This window comes from Falco rusticolus, chromosome 5 (assembly GCF_015220075.1).
Source record: "Falco rusticolus isolate bFalRus1 chromosome 5, bFalRus1.pri, whole genome shotgun sequence".
Classification (NCBI taxonomy): domain Eukaryota; kingdom Metazoa; phylum Chordata; class Aves; order Falconiformes; family Falconidae; genus Falco; species Falco rusticolus.
Window position 1 is genome coordinate 68093326 of NC_051191.1, and position 19170 is coordinate 68112495.

General features: G+C 38.2%; 1 protein-coding gene across 18 annotated transcripts in view; it reads left to right on the plus strand.

Moving 5' to 3' along the window:
- ERC1 (ELKS/RAB6-interacting/CAST family member 1) overlaps positions 1-19170 on the plus strand; it is a 302189-nt gene that overhangs the window by 242731 nt on the left and 40288 nt on the right. For all 18 annotated transcript variants that reach the window (XM_037388425.1, XM_037388439.1, XM_037388433.1 and 15 more), the window contains one exon: positions 1487-1631. In XM_037388425.1, the coding sequence (XP_037244322.1) occupies positions 1487-1631 (145 nt within the window). The remainder of the gene's footprint in view (positions 1-1486; positions 1632-19170) is intronic.

Below are 19170 nucleotides of genomic sequence, written 5' to 3' on the forward strand. Positions count from 1 at the left end.
TGATGGGTCTTTATTAAAAAAGATCTTGTTAACAAACAGAAAGATACATTGGTATAATTAAAAGCAATCTTAATGCTTTGCATTAAGCTTCTCTAACTTTTCTTATATCTTTAATGAAAGGTGTAAAATAAGTGTTACAGCAATAGCGTAATAATTACTATTGACTGATTAGCAGGATAGTTTAAACACATTGATATTTTTTTAAAAATCATTCTCTGAAATCAGCAATATTAATATGCCTTTTTTTATAAACTAGCACAGGTAAAATCTTGGATTATTTGGGAATTTGATATTTTTACTACTTTAGCTGCATTTGTAACTGAATTTTCAGATGAAAGGTAGCTAGGAAATCTGTAGTATTCAGAGTTTGTATTTCATCATCACTCCTACATGATGCTATCTTCCACACCACCACAAACGATTAGGACCTCATTTTATTTATTCTTTGCAAGGTGGTGAGAGGTGGGACAAGCCACCCCTATCGGGCAATAAGGCCAAAGTTTTCTTTTATGTTCTGTTGTATGTCCTGATTTGGCCACACCAGTTAAGGTGAGTATTAAGGTCAAAGGACAGAAATAGTTGTTTTCCCTAACATAGAGCAGGCCTTTCAGTTCATTTGAGAACTACCATTTTATGGTCAGGGCTGTTGTCTTTGTCTTCTCTCATCCTAGTATCTATAAAATGCTTCCGAACTCAATTTGTTTTTTGTTAGTGGGAAAGAGTATGGCAAGGTTGTGTTTCTATATCTAGTTATTATAGTGCTTGGCCCTCAAGATCTTGCTACAGCGTATTCTTGCTTACACCATTTCTGCAAGGCTACAAAAGGTTTGTGATGAAGGCAGGCTTACCTTTGTCTTAATTACTCAGGACATGCATCCAACAAGCTCATTATATCGGTTACTCGCAAAAAAAGCCAAAGAATAGCTCAAGCATTCTTGAAGGCATCTGTTTCAACGTCTGTTGTGTAGCACAAAAGTGTCTGTGTCATCATTCCCTTCTGGGAATACACTGTATTGTTCAAGTGATTTCAATAAACTTGTCACATGCCACCTTCCTTCTAAAATAGCTGCATGAATAGGCAGTATAACGTAATATAATTTAACACAGAAGTCTTATGATTAGTCCAGTATTTTTGCATGTATTATCAAAATTCTGTTCTGGAAGTGTTTAAAACATTATAAAGAAAATGTTCCACCAAAGTAACAATAAATGGTAGTTATTAAAAACTAGGAAGCTGAGTGCAGAACTATAACACATTATAATTTTTTTTTCTTATCCTATAAGCAATAATATGGTATCGGCACAGTCATTTAGGGGGAGGCAGGTGGGTCTTGGCTTCCTGCTCCACCAGCAGACATATGACCGTGACAAACCTACTTATTGCTGCTCTTCAGAGCTGCATGCTGCTACAGCATTTATGGTTCAATGCTTTGTAGAGGCTTCTTCTAAGTTTTGCAGGTTAATAATGTATTAATGTTTTTTTCAGACAGGAAGCCCTTCTTGCTGCCATTAGTGAAAAAGATGCCAATATTGCTCTGCTAGAACTTTCATCCTCTAAGAAGAAGACCCAAGATGAAGTGGCTGCACTGAAACGAGAGAAAGACCGTCTTGTGCAACAGCTCAAGCAGCAGGTGGGTAGAGGAGGGCTATGAAGGAAGCTGGTTAATAAACTGGTGTGAGATTATTATCTTGGTTTATGGAACTAATAAGTATAATCCTGTTGTATGTGGATAGAAAGTACATAAATAATGATTTCAAACCAGCTTCCAGTCATGAAGCCTGCAAAACGAGGTGGGGAAAGAAGGAGTCTCAATGCTGAAGGAAGTTTTTTTGTGTCACTGCCTGAGTAGTAAATGTTTGATAGAATATATAGGAAGCTGTGAATGAGAAGGACATTGATTATTATTTTCTGCAGTCACAAATAACCACAGATTCAGGGAAATGTAGTGATACCTCTCTTGATGGTCTGTATTTGCCTTGTTGGGGAAGAAGCATACATGGAAGAGAATTCTCCTTGCTCAAATATGAATGTGTTACACCACACAGTCTCTACTGTGTGATTTCTAATCTGTGACAGGAGGACCATATGCAAACAGCAGCTACTAAAGTAGAATTTGGGAAGCCTTGTGCTTGTGAGAAGATTGGTCCTTTCCTGTTTCTGGCCTCTCCCATTGCTAAGATCTTTTTGTGTTGACACAACAATCAGAAAAAGTGTGTTTCCATTCAAGCATTTAATACTGTGTTTCAGTATTGAATGCAATGCAAAAAATACACTGCCATTAAAACACAGAGGAAGCAAAAGGCATCTCTGGCAATAACAGATTTAGGATCTGAAAAATCTGTAGGTTTTTCTTCAGCACTTCTGGTGGATTTTTCTGAGTTACTCCCTTGCCACATACATAGTAATAGCACATATGCTGCTGCCAATCCAGTATCAACTTCTTCAGTGCCACCGTTTCCATCTTCACAAAGTTTTACATGCAACATTTCATCTGTCAACCAGGTGATTTCTGTTGCTGTCAAAGACAGTAAGACAAAACCTGTTCTGCTTTCCGATAAGGGATTTCTCTCAGTCCTTCTTCCTTAGGAGGCACAAGTAGGTTATTGGCCATGTATTTTGAAGATAACAATTATTTAAGGTTTAATTTAAGAACAGTGATTTTTATTGTTACACCAGATTCAAAATGAGCAAGAAGTATAGTTTACAGTTTTGTATTATTTACTTTTGAGCGACAGTAGTAATTACTCGTCAGCCAGATGGCATCCCCCTAGAACAGGATTCAGAAGCAGTCACAGCAGTATAGAGTACTTATTTTCTTCATGTAATTGGCTGTAGGTATAACAGCCTTAATATATATTACTATGCATTCCAAGAGAAATAGGAACTTTATTGTCAGTTCTTGTTGTCCCGAGTTTAAAATCTAGCACTTTCATGCCCCTTGCCCTTCCCAGTTTCCTTCTGATTATCCTTTGTGGACAGATGGAACAATCTTTAGTGTTTTGTGGTGGGTTTTTTTCTGCTGAGAATTTGTGTATATTCAATTCTGTGTTAAGGTTGTGATTATATGTAATGCCTTAGGTTTCATTTAGGTCATTTTTTTAACAAAGTTGTTGTTCATATCATTATTTTTCAGTACTGGCAAGTCTTACAATACCATGTGTGTTCCTGAAAGGACATGGCCATTTCCTTTAAGGATTCTAAGTGCTTTTCTGTATAGGTGTGGGATACTTCATTTCCCAGATACACTAAAATCGCAAAGGAGATTAATTTGAAATTCTTCTTGCTATTAAGTGAGACCAGTTCTGAGCTGATGTTGGAGCAATAGTCCTTTTTCAGAAGATTCATTGACATATCCAAATGCCTTTTGAAGTTTTTTGTTCCAAAACTGGCATCGGCTATAAAGTCTTATCATTTTTTAAGATGGTTTAAGACTGTCATCTCAAAAAAAAAAAAAAAAAAAGAAGAAAGCAGAAAGTAATCTCTTCAACGTATCTGTGCTATGAGTAGTATGAATAGAAGCTATATATAGGTAGTATAAGTATAAATATAAAATCACAGATAATAGGGCTTCAAGGTATTCTCCAGTGCATCCCAAATCCCCAAGGCAGAATATATGTTTATATATAAACAATCGAAACTATATTTGAACCATACCTGAGAAATATTTATTTGACCTAATAGAAATTTGACACATCCTCCCTAAAATCTATCATACATCTTAAGGATGTTTAATCTTTTATCCTTTTTTGTGTGCAGCTTTCAACACATTGGAAGGAAAGCTCTCAAAGTTATTTGTCATGGGACAGTAATACTCACCACCTCTATAAGTTGCAGGGGATCTGAAATAGCATTTATGTTTTTTCAGTACCAATAGTTTTGGTATCTACTTTTTCTGCATCAATTCAAATGATACCAACTGTGACAGCTCCGGAAATAAGACATGGGTCAGAAGAGAAGGCTATGAGATTTTACAGGATCATTACCAATATAGTCAAAGGGAATCTCATTTTTCCGCATGCTTTGCAAATAATCTCTGTGCTTGGCCCTTGCGGTCCTCTTCAGTTATTACAGGTCACCAGCCTCGTATTTTCCAAGAACTGCTGCTTCATCAATTTAAGCTTTCTCTATGTGGACCCTTTTCTGTATCTTGAGAACACAGGTCCATCTGTGTTTGCCAGCCTCCACAGAACTACATAGCATTTCAGGAACTTTCTGAAAGTTTAGCTGCAATTCCTGAATTTACAGTAGAAACTGTTGCTGAAAAACCTTTGAGACTCAGATGTATTGAACACAGCTGTTCAAGATGCCAGTTAATCAAGATCTTCTAGAAGGCTTTCAAAAACATTTCTGGAGCCTAAAAAGTAAATTCAACCCTTCAAATCCAAAGCTGGGATCCTGACCTCAGTAATTCCTTCCACCTTTAACACTGTTTCAGAGCTGTTGAACTTCCTGATAAGTATGTGGTATTTCAGTCCATCCCATTTCTAGTAAACGCCTAGCCTTCATGGTGGGAAAACAGCGTTTTCAGTTGACCGGCAGGCACAGTTGACTAAAACATTTCCATTTCCACGTATGTAGGATGCAAAAAGAAGTGCTGAGCAATATCAGAAGGGGGTGATTTGTGCAAAGAGTTATGCATGCTGTGGTGGGTACCATAGACCTGATTGCTAAATCTCATTGCAAACTGGAGAGAGCCTCTGACAGAGAGAGCTCTTTGGGAAAGGAGCTTTTTGATTACACTGCAGTAGTGTGTGTGAATGGACCCAAGTATGTATGACAGGATTCGGATTATGCCTTTTCATTGCTTGTGCTGGTTACTGTTGAGTTGCTACAGTAGTTACCACTGTTAGCAAACTGGCTTACTGTTAATTGACCTTTCTTAGAGTGTACAAAGATAAAACTCACTCACAAAACAAAACCTCATTTTACTGATGAGCCTTGATTTACTTCTTAAAAAGAAATAAATATCAGCTTCTTCAGCCCTGCAAATTCAGGTGATTTTTATTTATTTAAAAATATTGGTGAAGACACATGGATTCCTTGAGGAAAGGTGGTATAGATTTTGGAGGACTCTGCAGTTATTCCTTGCTTTAAGTCTCCTTTCTCCCTTCCCAACACTGTCCCATTCCTGGTCGCTCGCACAGGAAGGGTATTACTGCGAAAGAGAGGGAAAGAGTCCTGCCAAAGACATTTTGGTTCTTTAATTTCTTTAAGTATGTGTATTAAAATTTGGATGAAGAGAGGCATTTCGGAAAGAGGATATGGCATCAATGTTGTTTTAATTTAGAGTTTCTGGGCTCTGAATTGCAGGAATGTGCCTCAATATAGAGGCCATTTCCTAATGAGGCACTCGGCATTGACCAAGCTTTCCAGTAAATGGAGCTGCCTGTTTCATATTGCTTGTCAGTTTGCATGAGGGATTTTCTCTGTCATCGGAAAGGCAGGCCAATTGCAGGGCAAGGGTCACCAGCTAATGTGGTCCCAATTTACTTCCTCCCAGAGTACTTTGTCTCCGTGAGTAGTTCATGGAGAAGTAGTGGGTTGGGAGGCTGCTTCACCAGAGGGGGCCGGGGCTGATGCAAGAGAACAGAGCTGAAGGGTGGCTAACAAAGTCCAGATGTAGCGTGGTGAGCGCCAGCCAGCGTGCTCACATTATGCACCATACAGAAGCCCCCACGATGTATGTCACACTGGAATTGACGGAGACCCAAGGAGCTTTGGCCTGCATCGGGGCAGCACGTCCACTGCTCATCTGTTAGAAAGTAGCCTGTTTGCCATTTATGCCTTTCCTTGTCAAGCCAAGTTTTAACGATCAGGATATATTTATTTTGTAACAGGGTGAAGCGCTGATCTGTAGCATCGAGTTGCAAAGGGAAGGCATGTCTGAATGGGCTGAGGTTTTCCTGTCTGTGGGCTTTGAGTCTTAAATGGTTGGGGTTTTCTACTAGGAGCTGTTTGGAGGAAAGGTTGTCATTTTCTGTGTTTGTACAGTGTCTCACACAGTGGGAGCCTGACTTGACCAACATCCCTAGGCACTACTATGCCATAAATGTTAAGTAATAGTGGTGCAATTTTTAGTAGGCTCTGAACCTTATTGGTGTCCGTTTTCTGAGACTTTGGAGTATTATTCAATTGAGTAGTTTGTAGATTGCTGTATTCTCTTGTATTATTATGTAATGTTTTGTAATTATTCCAGATTGTTTTATAATATACTATAGCAGAAGTTACCAGGAACCAGCTTGATTCGGTGTTACTGATGATGGGATCTCAAAATTTTTATTTGAAGTGGTGTGACTCTAGGTTAGATTAACACTGGACATGTTGTTATTATGCTGCCTTGTTCTAAATAAAAGTAATTTACAGATCGGTTCCTCAGTCTTTAAGAACATGTTGAGTTTTGATCCTCTATTTCAGCATGCTCACAGAACCACCCAGCATAAGCTTTCTCCACATATTTCACGAATATACTTTTCTTCTACCACACAGATTTTTAATGAAAAATAATGAATAGTACTGGGCTCAGGACAGAGTTCCATGTAACCCACTTGATTTATTCAGCTATGCCTGTAATCTGTTCTGAAAGACTGTTAGTGAAGGAGACCTTCAGTCTTGGGAAGTCTTTTCTGTGGCTCATCTGTCTTTATCCTTATAATGTCGTTGTGCATCTATAATATCCCTTACTGCAATTTAAGCTCATTACTACTTTTTCTATCTGTTGTGGGTATAGACTATTTCTTTGCACTTTTTAGCAGCCATTTTGGTTTACACAGAGGTATCTCCTATGTGTTACTCTCTAAACTGGGTAGACTCAGTTCTTCTAGTTTTCATGTGTCTTGTTTTCTAGATATCTGATCATTCCAGTTGTTCTTTTTTAGATTAGATTTGATTTGATTTGTGTGATATCTGAAACTGACAAAGCTCAAAATGAGGCCTTTCCTTAGCCGAACTTGTCATGAACATGTCATGTGAGAGTGTTAGGAACCTTAACGGAGTCTTCTAAAACCTGCCCAGTTCCCACAGGTTCCCCAAAATAACCATTAATAGCTTTCGTTATAGTAGATAAACTCTTCCCTAGTATAGTATGGTATGGTATAGCATAGCATAGTATAGTATGGTATAGTATAGTATAGTGTAGTCAGAGCTAGAAAATTGGAAGACATCTGATTTTTTTTGAGTACCATCTCATTTGTTCTTTTCTTTTTCTGACCTAAAATTATGTTCTCTGGGAATGGAAATAATTTTTGTTAGTCACCTAAAGTACAGTTTTTAGTGAAGACTTGACACAGAAAAGACACGAGCACTTTGAGCTTCTTGACTTTATTTTTTGATGGCTTTCGCTTTTGACTGAGTAGATTAACCTTTGTCTTCAGCTTTCTTTTCATTCTAATGTGTACTTTTTCTCCATTAGTACTTCCATCACCTTTCCTGTTCTTGCCACATACACTCTTGCTATTTGCTTATACTTAACTTAGTGAAAAGAGCTCCTTTCTATTTTAGTGAAGGGAGATAAGAAACCTCATGCCGCTGAAAGTATGAGTTATGGAGTTAGCTTGCTTACTATTCAGAGGAATCTTTAATAACTGTCATTCCCTTCTACTCTATATCCTCATCAAGATCATTCCTTCCTCTTTGGGCCAGCATGAATTTGAGGGGCTGTTATTCACCATTCTCATAAATTGAGAGGAATTATTTGGTGATGACTAGTAGTATTAATAGTTAGCATTTATGCAATATTTAATATGTATTTCATCCAGTGATGCAAGTCCCAAAGCTGTTTTCTCTGTGCTACTTCGTGCTTCTTCCCTGCAAAGATTTTGGCTGGCTTTCCTTATGAGCTCAAGGTACTGCAGAGATGTGTTTCTCAAGTAAACGTGGTGGTTCATAGGATCATGAGGAAAAGGAAAGAATTTTAGATTCCAGAATAGCTTCGCCCCCTGAAAATGCTATTTTTCCACTGTTACTGGTTTCCCTGGAAACCCAGCACACTGACACCTGACACTCCTCTGCTGTGAACTTTTCCAAAGTGAAGTTCCACTGGTTGGAGTCATTTCTCTTTGTAACAGGAGAATGTAAAACAGGTCAAAGGAGACTGACAGGCAAGCATTTTCCTCTTACTGCCGCAGAGCTGTATCAGCATGACCACACTTCTGGCAGTTTTTATTACCACCCTGCCTGATGAAATAATACAGATTCTGTGAGGCATGCAGTTAGTCTTTGCTTTGCCTTAGCTGCCCTGATTTGAAACCATGTCTGATGAGAGTGATTACCCTATTAGCAAATGAATTTCCTCTTCAGGTGACATGGAAACAATCACGGCAGGTAATTGCTGATGTAGTGCTGTTTCTGTGACAGAGCTACCGTTGTTCTCTGAAGGCATCTGAGAGGCCCCGGCAGTGTGATGGTGCCCACGGAAGTTTAATAAGCAGAGATACCTCTCAAACCACTGTCTGAAGGGGACCTAAGAAATCTAGGAAGATGTATTTAAGTTGTCTGAGGGGGGTGGTGTTGTCTTCGTTATAGCTGAGAAAGCAAAGTAAAAGTTAATGTTTGAAAGAAATTATGAGATTCAAGACACTTGAATCCATCTTTGTTTATTGATCCCTTCACCACAGTACCCACATACTTGCACTAGCAAAAGTGGAAATAGATGCAAAAGCGGGGAAAGAAAACCTATGTGATAAGAAATTTTAGAACAGGCAGATGAGTTTGAATGGGACTTGAATATCAGAGGTTCCTGCATGTATTAGGCGGAACAGAAGGTGCTCTGTGAATTCTGGTATTCTCTGGATGTCAGGTTAACTTATTTGAAACAGCAACAGACAGATTAACATACTTTGTCAGGAAATGTTCAAGGAATAATGAAGCATTTGGAGAACTATTGTCACCTGTAGTAGACTTGTTACATAAAGAGTGCAGTCGCAGCCTCATTTACACACTGGTGGTATGTAGACTCAGTACAGAGGCCTATTTTTTCAGGTTCTTGTACCCATCACTGCCTGTAGGGTCAAATGCAGATTTATGAAATTTGAATCTACTGGCTTTAATATACAAAGGTGCCAAAATATATAGGTTTTGTAGTATATTCTTAGCTATACTGACAGTCTAGCTGGCATAAATGTGAGCAGGCAGAAGTGGGGGAAATCACTGTACAGTTCCTATTCAGGAAGCTATTGGACTAGAAACAGGAGAAGTTTCTGAGTGAAGTGAATATATATCCACTAATTGGCTCTCATCAAGCATTGCCAGCTGTCAAATTTAAGCATCGTGGCTTTTGTCGAAGGCCTGTAATCCACCCAGATTATCAATCATAGTGCTGCTTGTTTTGCCAGGCTTTGCTCCTCAGTAATTGTTTCTGTCAAAGGGGGATCTCTGCCAGGAGCAGACCCCAGCACCCTGACAGCAGCCAAACAGGCACAGAAAAAGCCAGGCTTTGTCATGTCCTTGAACACTGCTTCCTGAAGCGCAGCACAAGAAGCCCTCACAGATTAAAAGAAATCACCTTCTCCATGTAATGTTCTCCAGACTTTTTTCCCATCATTTTTAATCATAGATTACCACAGTAACAGCACTCGGTGCAGCGTCAACAGTCTTTTCTAGGGCAGCATTTCATCTTCCCTTGGTATTACTTACACTCTCATTCCCCTCTCCCTCCTCCTTTTACCTTTTTTACCCTCTGCCTCTTGTATTACTAAATAATAATGTATGTTCAAGTGAGCCTCTTGCGGTCACTGGCCTCACGGTGCCAGAGAAGGGAACTGCCTGTTGGCCCTTCTGTAGACAGCCACGTCTGCTTTCTCTTTGTGCCTTCACTCATGTCTCAGCTGGTAGTTTTCAGGACATGGCAATGGCAGCTATGCAGGTTTGCTTGAAGGGGAAGGTTGTTTGCCTCACTGAGAGATTGAGCTTTAAGATTAATAAAAGTACTTTGGACTTCAAATGACAATACAGTACCTCCTACCTTTTCTTTCTAGGCATTTGTTACATTTTAAAAAGTATTCTGTGGACTATTACTTCCCAAGTTCAATCTCAGTTTTCAAAAACCGGTTTCATTCTATTAGAAATATTCCTCCATTTATTGAATATATTAAGATATTCATATTACAGTTTTACAGCTTTGCGATTCACTAAAACTTGACACAAATAAATGTAAATTATTGGATAGTTGCTGACAGCGTCTACTGACACATTTACAGTATCTCTCATTCAGGATTATGAACCCCTATACTATGTTTAAGCAGTGTTGTCCCTGAGTAGAAAATCAGGATTGCTGGACAAGTCTAGGTTAGCAGTTAAGAGACGCTATATCCCATTTCTGTAAGTGACAACCACTCTGCTGGTGTTTGGTATATCAGTTATAATTGTTAAGCCTACACTAGGAGGACCAAGCTTGTTAGTGGCATTAAAGAGTTAAGTACACTGGGTAATTTTGAGTTTCTCCAGAAGGCTGCATTAGGAAATCTAATTTTGGGCCTAAAAAATAATAATTCCTTTGTCTGTGAATAGTATTTCTGGACATTAGTGAAATGTAAATACAGTCACTGTCATTTCACATCACAGTTGTACTGCATGGTGGTGATTTTCCATAGTTTATTGTGGCACAAACTGCTGATCTGACAGGCACTGGTTTTCAGTTAAATAAAGAGAATATATTAAAACAGGTCTTTTTAATACATACCTCCAACTGAGCATTTAGGTATTTATTTCTGCAAGAGTTCTGTGCTCCAAATTTTATCCTCAGTTTCTGACAGCTTTGTGTTAGCTGGTGAGTTTGTGAGAGAGATGCAAAAGCTCGGAAAGAACATTTTAGAAGAGCTCAAGATTGCCAATAGCTGTTCATTCACAGAATAAAATTATGGGTGCATCTTCTTTTGCTTAACTTCTACGGTTTGTGGGGTGGTTGGGAAGGACCCGTACATGACTACTCCCTGTTTGTTGTCCAGTGGCAGGATGTGCCTCAGGGGTAAAATATTTGAGACTTCACGACAATCGGTTCTTGTGGCTGGGTTGGTTTGGCATCACTCTTTTGGTATTTGAATTGATGATGTTTGAAGGCTGACCGGAAAATACAGTCAGTTTATGATTACATTTAATCTTGTCATGTAGACACATTGTTCAGGGAACTCTGAAGTTTTGGTGACAGAGAGGATTCCACTTAAACATGTAAGTAATCTTGATGAGATAAACCTGTGAATATATTTTGTTTGAAGAAACAGGAATTTCACATCGAAATTTCAGATGCAAGAAGATTTTGAATTACTTCCTTGAATGCAGTAAAAATACTGTGGTTTTCCAAGATGAATGTGTAATCATCTTTACTGATATTTCATTGATTGGATACTACTTTTTCTGTATTAAATTATTCCCATTTGTTTGGGCTGTTTTACCTGGAACTGGCAATTGTCTAGAAGACACACATATCCCTTTACCGCATCTCCATCCAAAATGTGCCAACTTGGTACTTTATGCTTATCTGTTCCTACATTTATTGGCACTATTCCCCAGGGAACACACAAGACACTGAACAGTTTCACACTGAAGCAATGAAGTAAGACTTTATTTATGGTTACTTCTCTTTGGATGAGAAGCCTAAAGAACATGTGACTTTAACAAATATCTTACATAAAAAGCAATTCACACGTTGATAGTCAGTAGAAAGGTAGTGGCAGAAAGCTGAAAGGTATTTTAACCAGCTTCAGTGTTGGTTTTAACTTGTTAAGATCTGTAACTGGCAAGGTGTTATATGATGCAAGTGTGTTCCAAAAACATGTAAGGAGAAGGTGAAGTCAGAGATATGAGGTGACTGATGGTTTCATAAGCTAAATATGTAGGAAGTTTGAAGTAGATTACAGATGAACAGTTGTATGACTTAATATGTCAGTGATGTGTTCTTTACTTGTAGGAGCAATGATGGAAAGGATTGTGCATCTAGAAATATGTAATGAAAATTAATGACATATAAGATAGAATGTATTGCATGTTTGGGATTTCACTGTGTTATTTTGGGGATGACATAATAAATCAGTGCTTGCTTTGCTTGAGAAGAGAAAAATACAGTCTCTGCAACAGAGAATTTTAATCCCCACCATCTTAAAACTGGATAATGAAACAATTAAATCTTAACTGTACAGAATGAACTTCAGCTTCAGTAAATAGTGAGCTGTTGATGAACAGTGGTCTCAGGTATTTTTGAGCTTATATACTGAAATACCTCTCAGTCTACAGATACTTTTTTTCTCATCCACTGTATTAAGATCCTTCTAATTCTGAAAATAATTTCCCTTTTTGAAACAGTCTGATTAAGCCTAGTCCAGTACACCATATCTCAGGCTAATGAATAGGTAATGCAGGGGAAAATAGAAGTTTCATGTTGCAGTTGGAAATACAAGATATGTGCTGTCAGTTAGGACTAGTTTCTTGATACTAACCCTTCAGTAATTTAAATATCAAGATGTGGAAATTGATAGGCTAGTATATTGCATTTATCAAAAGGAGACAAAGATTTATGAAATTAGGCATCAGTTACTTGTGATAGCTTCTGCAATGGACAGGTGCTGATGGCTGCAGATTGCCTTCAGTTCTGTTAAATTCATGTTGTTGTGTTCTAAAGAATACAAGTCTTAAAAAAATTACTATTCATGTTTTGGTGCTGAATAAATTATGCATTTTACTCCTTGATAAGTACATGCTGTTTTCTGCACTCCTTTTCTAAGATGAGAAAATATTCACAACCAAAGAAAAAATGTGTAGTTTTTCCCTAGAGGTAATGTTTTTGCCACTTGGTATTTGTGAATGTGTGTAGGAAGGGGGTGGCTATTTTTCTGCTGGCTGCTAACTTGGGAAGCTGTGAGGAGTCTGGTAACAGCTGCCAGCTCTGAAAGATACAAGATGAGAAAGTTGATACTGATGGAGATCCTGCTTCCAGGCCCTCCCTTGAGCGGGGATCTGCAAATGAGGCCGTCAAATACGAGGTAGTGATATCTGGCAGATCATCTTTAGAGCAGTTGTGTTCTGCTGTCTCTGAACGGATCTGTTTCTGTCTGCCATTCTTTGCCTTAAATGTGGTACCAAAGGTTTTGAGTCTTTTCAGTACCAAGAAATGCTTTCAGGGATTAGCCCAAGATTGTGCATAAAGACAAAATAAGTCTCAAACTCAGTTATCAAAACATTGCTGATTGATTTTACTTAGCATAATCAAACATTTATCATGTGGATATAAGATCAATTTGCTGGTTTCCAATATGAGTAAATTCACCTTTGCAAGAACATGTTGCATAATTTTAGGTTGCCAGTAGTATAGGTGAATAGTACCATAGAAAAGCTACCATAAAGCTTTAGTCTCCAAATATGTATTGAACTCTGATCACAGTATTGGTGCCTGTGGGAAGTAATTGTCTTTTGTGTCACATACAGCCCAGGTTAAGGAGTAGCCATTTTATTAGGGTGTTTGTTCTCTTTGAGCACAACTTTACAGTCACAGAACTTAGGCTTTTATTCTCTTTCTGTTTACTGCCAATTCCTGTCTGTCTTAGTGTGAATACAAATATTTCCTGTAGTTGAGTAAACAAAAAAAAAAAGGGAGCTCTCACAGCTGACTCCAGCCAAGTTCTTCTTAGGATCTGAATAACCCAGGTATTTCTTGTTTTTACAGTGGATTTTTATTTGGAGGGGGGAAACTTTACTCTTTTAAACATTCAATTTCACCACTGTATCACACTTAATCCTTTTAATACTTTAAGAAATTATATTTCTCACTTTTTTCACATAAACCTGAAATGTAACTGTAATTTCTGATACCAAGCCAATGTGCCCTCCATCTCCAAAACACTAGTAGATATAATCTTGGCTTCGCCTTCTTTATTAGAGCTAGCAACCCAAACTTCTGCCAACTGCTGATATTAATGGTGTTGAAAAAATAATAAAAGCAATGTAGTGATCCTTAAGAACACACACATACCTAAGTTGTTTAAAATTCAAAGACTGCATGGGTTTATTTGTTTTGTGGAAGTAATAATTACTGTACCTTCTCATTGTAGGTTTTTTCTTTTTTTCTTTTTTATTAAGGGAAAATATATTTATTTATACACACAGATCTTCATTTTGTGCACCTTTCAAGTCTCTTCCATATCTCATGGAGACACAGGCAAGGTATCAGAATGTTCTTCTGGACTGGAAAGAGGATTCACTGATTTTGAGGGAAGGATCTACAGACTGGGAAGTGCAGACTAAGACTAGTTGCTTATTGTCCATCCCTATCCTTTTCATCACTGTCAGACGATGAAAAGATTTCTTGATGTCTCTTCCTCCTTTCTTCCCCCTCTTCCTGATTACCCAGAGTAGCTAGTCCTTCTCCATTGTCAGCCAACAATCTGGTTTATGATACAAAGAGGGCTTAAAAAATAGGAAGGCTTCCTTGTTTCCTTCTAAGTCTGCTGGTTGCAAATAAATCAGTTGAGATTGCCCCTGTGCTGTTCATTCATCTCTATTTCTTCATCTGCTTTGTCAGGGCTCTTTAATGTGTGGCATCACCTGTCTTTACAAAGTTTACAAAGTCATTTACAAAGTTTAATGACTTTGCAGTAAGAGGATTAAGGGGAAAACACCAGAGGTATGACTAGCTGTTTTTTCATCTTGTTCCACACACCTTTTTCTTTGGTGGTTCTATAGCAGAGATGGAATTTTCTAAGATTTTTTTGTAAGTTTAACAGTGTGCTTTATGGTACCCATTGGGTGGGCCTCTATTCAAGTGTAATGGTGTAATATAATGTAAATCACAAAAGGACAACAGATCAGGAATAGAGCAGGCAATGATGGGAATACTGTCTGAAATGCAGACACCTTAGAGAAATTCATCTGACCAAACTGACACATGTCTACCCATTGTGTGCCATGAATTTAGTAGAAAGCAAAAGAACTTCTTTCCTTGGTAAGATTGATTTTGGTACAAATGCAGCAGAAAATCTGAATGTTTCTTCAGTCTTTCCAGCTAGTGCTGTTATCTAAGCTTTGATGCAGACTTAATGGGAAAAATCAACCTCTGCGGAAAGAAAAAGAAAAAAAAAGTTGGTTTATTATGATCCTCCTTGCTTCTGTACTGCGAGCAAGAGCAGGGCAAATGGACAGGAATCATCTGTCCAGCTCTGTACTGCACATGTGTTGCTGTGTGCTTGGGCAGGAATCCTGCCTCTGTGGACCAAACACAGGGACAGTGTGGATGGACAGGAATCCTGTGTCTGCAGACCACACGCGCAGATGGTGTGGACAGACAGGAATGTAATGTCTGCATGTTTGTATGGAACTTATGAGGCAGGGCTCTTCTACGTGGATGTCAACCCTAATAATTGGCCGTACAGAGAAAGTTCTTTAGCTTTAATTTAGTTTGGGGTAGCAAAGCTCTTTTGGTTGTCAAAGGAAATACCCTTTCAACTCTTCCCTCCAGCAGTTACTGTGAAGGATTTTGCCTAGATTCAAAGATGAATGTGAGGCAGAAAAAGAATAATATTGGGTGTCTTTTTCTTTTCTACACAACAGCTTTTAAAATTAATTTCAGGACAAGCATAAATAGTCTTGAGGTTTCATTGTGGTTTTGTTTTTTGGGTTGTTTTTTTTAAGTTGCTATCAACACTGTTTATATCATGTAGACACAGACACATTCATGTATACACCCAGAGCTGGGTTCTGGGCAGTTACAGACAGTCTGTGTTGAGATGATACTGAGCAGCTCACATCACTTTAGCATCTAGGAATTTGTATCTGTACATAACTACTTTTTTTGCTAAGAACAGCATGTATAGAGGGGGGCTACTATTAACAACTCTTTGAAGCTGCAGGCACATGCAGTTGAAGTGGTAAGTCATTTAACAATAAAAATAGGTAAGGCTAAAAGACCTGTGGTAAAAACACTGGTATATACCTTCCAAAAGTAAAAATACCTGGATAAAGGAATGTTTTTATTATGTTTATTCTAAAGACACCGTCACAGCAGACAAAGTATTGAAAACTTCCAGATTACTTTAACTAGGAAAAGAATATGTAGATACACGTGAGCAGATGGCCTGCAAATGTTTTTGTCAAAGCAGGGGATGATGACTAGGTTTTAAGATTTTACGGTAGCATGCATCTTGTATATAAATTCCTGGATGAGATTTTGCCAATCAGTTTTCATAGGTATGAGTGAACAGAGAAACTTTCTGATTTCAGACTAAGAGAAAGACTAAAAGAAAAAGCAGAGTGACTAAGGCAGTTGTGTTATACAGGAAGGTTTGTGAAATTGAGCATATGCAAGTGGATTGATTTTGGAAAGGAGAACCAAATAGAATAACAAAGGAAAGAGGAGCAGAGTAAGGTAGACAAGAGTAAGATGAGCAGGGTGTGGAGTGAACCTGAAGTGAAAAGGGAAGGAGAAATTTTGAGTAAGTAGTCATAACAAAACAGGAGTCCTGTCAACTTATGTCAAACAAAGGTTGTTCTATTTTTGATAGAAGTATTTGTCTGTTCAATGGGATACAGCATAGGTAATTTAGGGATTTTGCCTTCAGATATTTATATATTTATAAGACTAACCTTGCCTCCGATGCTTGGTGTTGTTGGTGCTTAAACTGCACAAGTTTAAGGTAATCACAGGATCATTATTATGCTGGAATGCATTTCCAACCTTAACATAACCTGAGATATCTTTTACGTTTTGCTTTGTAAAACACATGTATCACCAGCCTATCAAAGTCTTTAGGGAGTATTTATGCTCCAAAGTACATTTGAGCTTTTTTTTTCCTTGCTGGTTTTTTGTCTTTGGTTTTCTCTCAATTGATAAAATATAAGATGACATTTTTAGCTTGGATCCACAAACACACCATGAGAGGGGAAAAATGAGCAAGGGGAGAAGTAGTCAGGAATTTTCACCAGTTTGGGTAATGAGGACCATGACAAAGACTGGTACTTCCTTTCATGTTATTACAGAAGTAACATTTCACTTTTTTGTTCAAGTGAGTTATCTTTGGTTGTATGTATTAAAGCAGGTTAAAGAGACTAGATAAACTGTAGATATTAAACGTTCTAGCAGACACATGGACTAAACATGAGAGACTTGTTGCTGTTCACTTGGGAATTTGTAGCAATTCAGCCTCCCAGAATCTTAGAGAAAGGCATGGAGCATGGTATCGGAAAATTCTACTTCTATGTGACATTTAGTGCAAGGATATATTGAGAGACTGCATCCAAACCCTTACAACTTGAACAAAACATGCTTGTTTGGACCAGCTTTTATCCTAGAGTCTTCCAAAGAAGAGTTTAACGGACAGTGCTAGCCACCTGCTTAGTTGAGCTGTAGTTCCCACCAAGTGACTTTTCAGTTTATTGACCATTTTCAACCAAATTTTACAGAGGGAAAGAAATCTCAAAGACTGTGTAACTTACAGGAAGTTAGTTAACATCCACAGCTGTGTAGAGGTGAAAAAACCTGAAGTAGTGCTCCCACACAGAGAAAGGCAAGAAGAATTGAGCTGTGCTATATTTTGTTTGGCAGTAGCATACACATATGGCTGGCCATTCAGGACATACTTTCGCACTGGTTCCAGCTGACTCTTGCCTGGAGACACCATGGGGGAGGCAGGCTAGAGAAAGAAATTATTGTAGGGTTGAAGGCCATGCTTAGATGTAGAATACAAATCCAAAGCACACAGATTTCATTAGCCAGCATAAAGTGGGTAATAAAGTGGACTTCTATGCTCTTCAAGGGTAGCCATGCTGTCTGCCAAAGAAATCAGTTCTTAATTGATTAAAGAAGTAATGAAGGCAGCACAATAGATGGAGAGTGGATGTAGCAGCATGATTTAGCAAAAAAGCAGTTGCTGTTAAGCTAATTTAAATAAATGAGTCTTTTCTGCTTTCAGGGCATGTGGCAGCAAAGAATACTGATCGTATATTCTCTGGCAGGAAATTCTGCAGTAAGGCCCTTCTTTGCCATGGCATGGAACCGAGGTCAGATTTGCCCTAACAAACTGCACCATAGGGCAGGCTTGTAACACAAAAAAAAAATACTTACCTGCTTGCTTTAAACCTACAGTATGTAATTTTATATGCTCACTACTGGAATGTGAATATAACCAGTTCTCTTATTTCATCCTAAGAATTAAAACAGCAGCTCATTTTGCTTGCTGTTTCTATCTTCAGATCATTTGATTAAATTTCATTAAATAATTTTGTCAGTTTTGTGTGGTGTGAGGGATCCAGGATTCTTTGAATACGTTGTCACAGGACACCATTTGTCCTTTTGATCCTGCCTGAAAGGTTTTTTTGATGCATAGGCCACAGAGTCAGTATAAATTAGGTTTACAATATGGTGGTAAACTTTGTCAGACTCCAGCCCTTGCTCAGATATCTTTGAGGTACAGGAAAACACACCTTAATAATGTTTCTGCCTAAGAGCCTTACATGCAGTGGAAGGATGCCAAAGAACTAACATAGTTGGCTTTTTCTCCCGAGTAGTTAACCATGAGAGAAGAAGATTTTTAGTTTTCTTTTAAAGCTGGGACTAGGCAGATTCCAGCTGTTATGAAGCAAATAATTGAGAAAGGTAGTTCTGTTACCACTGATTGGTCGATCTTAAACGCAGCCTGAGGTATCTCTGAAGAGAGTACAAGAGAGCTACAGGAACATATACTGTAATGTTTATGTGGTGTAACACAATAAGGAATCCCAAACACAAGATCTGGATTGTCTTTTGTGTTGTTGTTTGTGGGTTTTTTTATACAGGAATCAGAGCAATAGATTTCAATAAACTTTGTTATCAGGCAAACCCATAGTTAACTATTTGTTCATCTCCTAAGGTTTTTAAATCCATACACATATACCTACATATTTCAAGCCTTTGAAAGAATTCCATATATTCATTATATGCCTCTTTTAGTGTAGTTCATGGGGTTTTGAATATGAATTCCCCAGAATTACTTTCTCTGTAATTATCACATGGGGAGATGAGCAGAAAAATGAAATCATTAAACATAGAAATTAACTGGACTGATAAAGTGTTTCACTTTACAATGTAATATTGCTGTAACTTTGCCAACAGTTCATGCAGAAGCCAGTATCTCAGGTAGAATCTGTGTTAAATCCTGCAGGCTTTGACAAATCCCAGCAGCTGCGCATTGCATGCGCCCTTTGTTTGGCTCACAAAA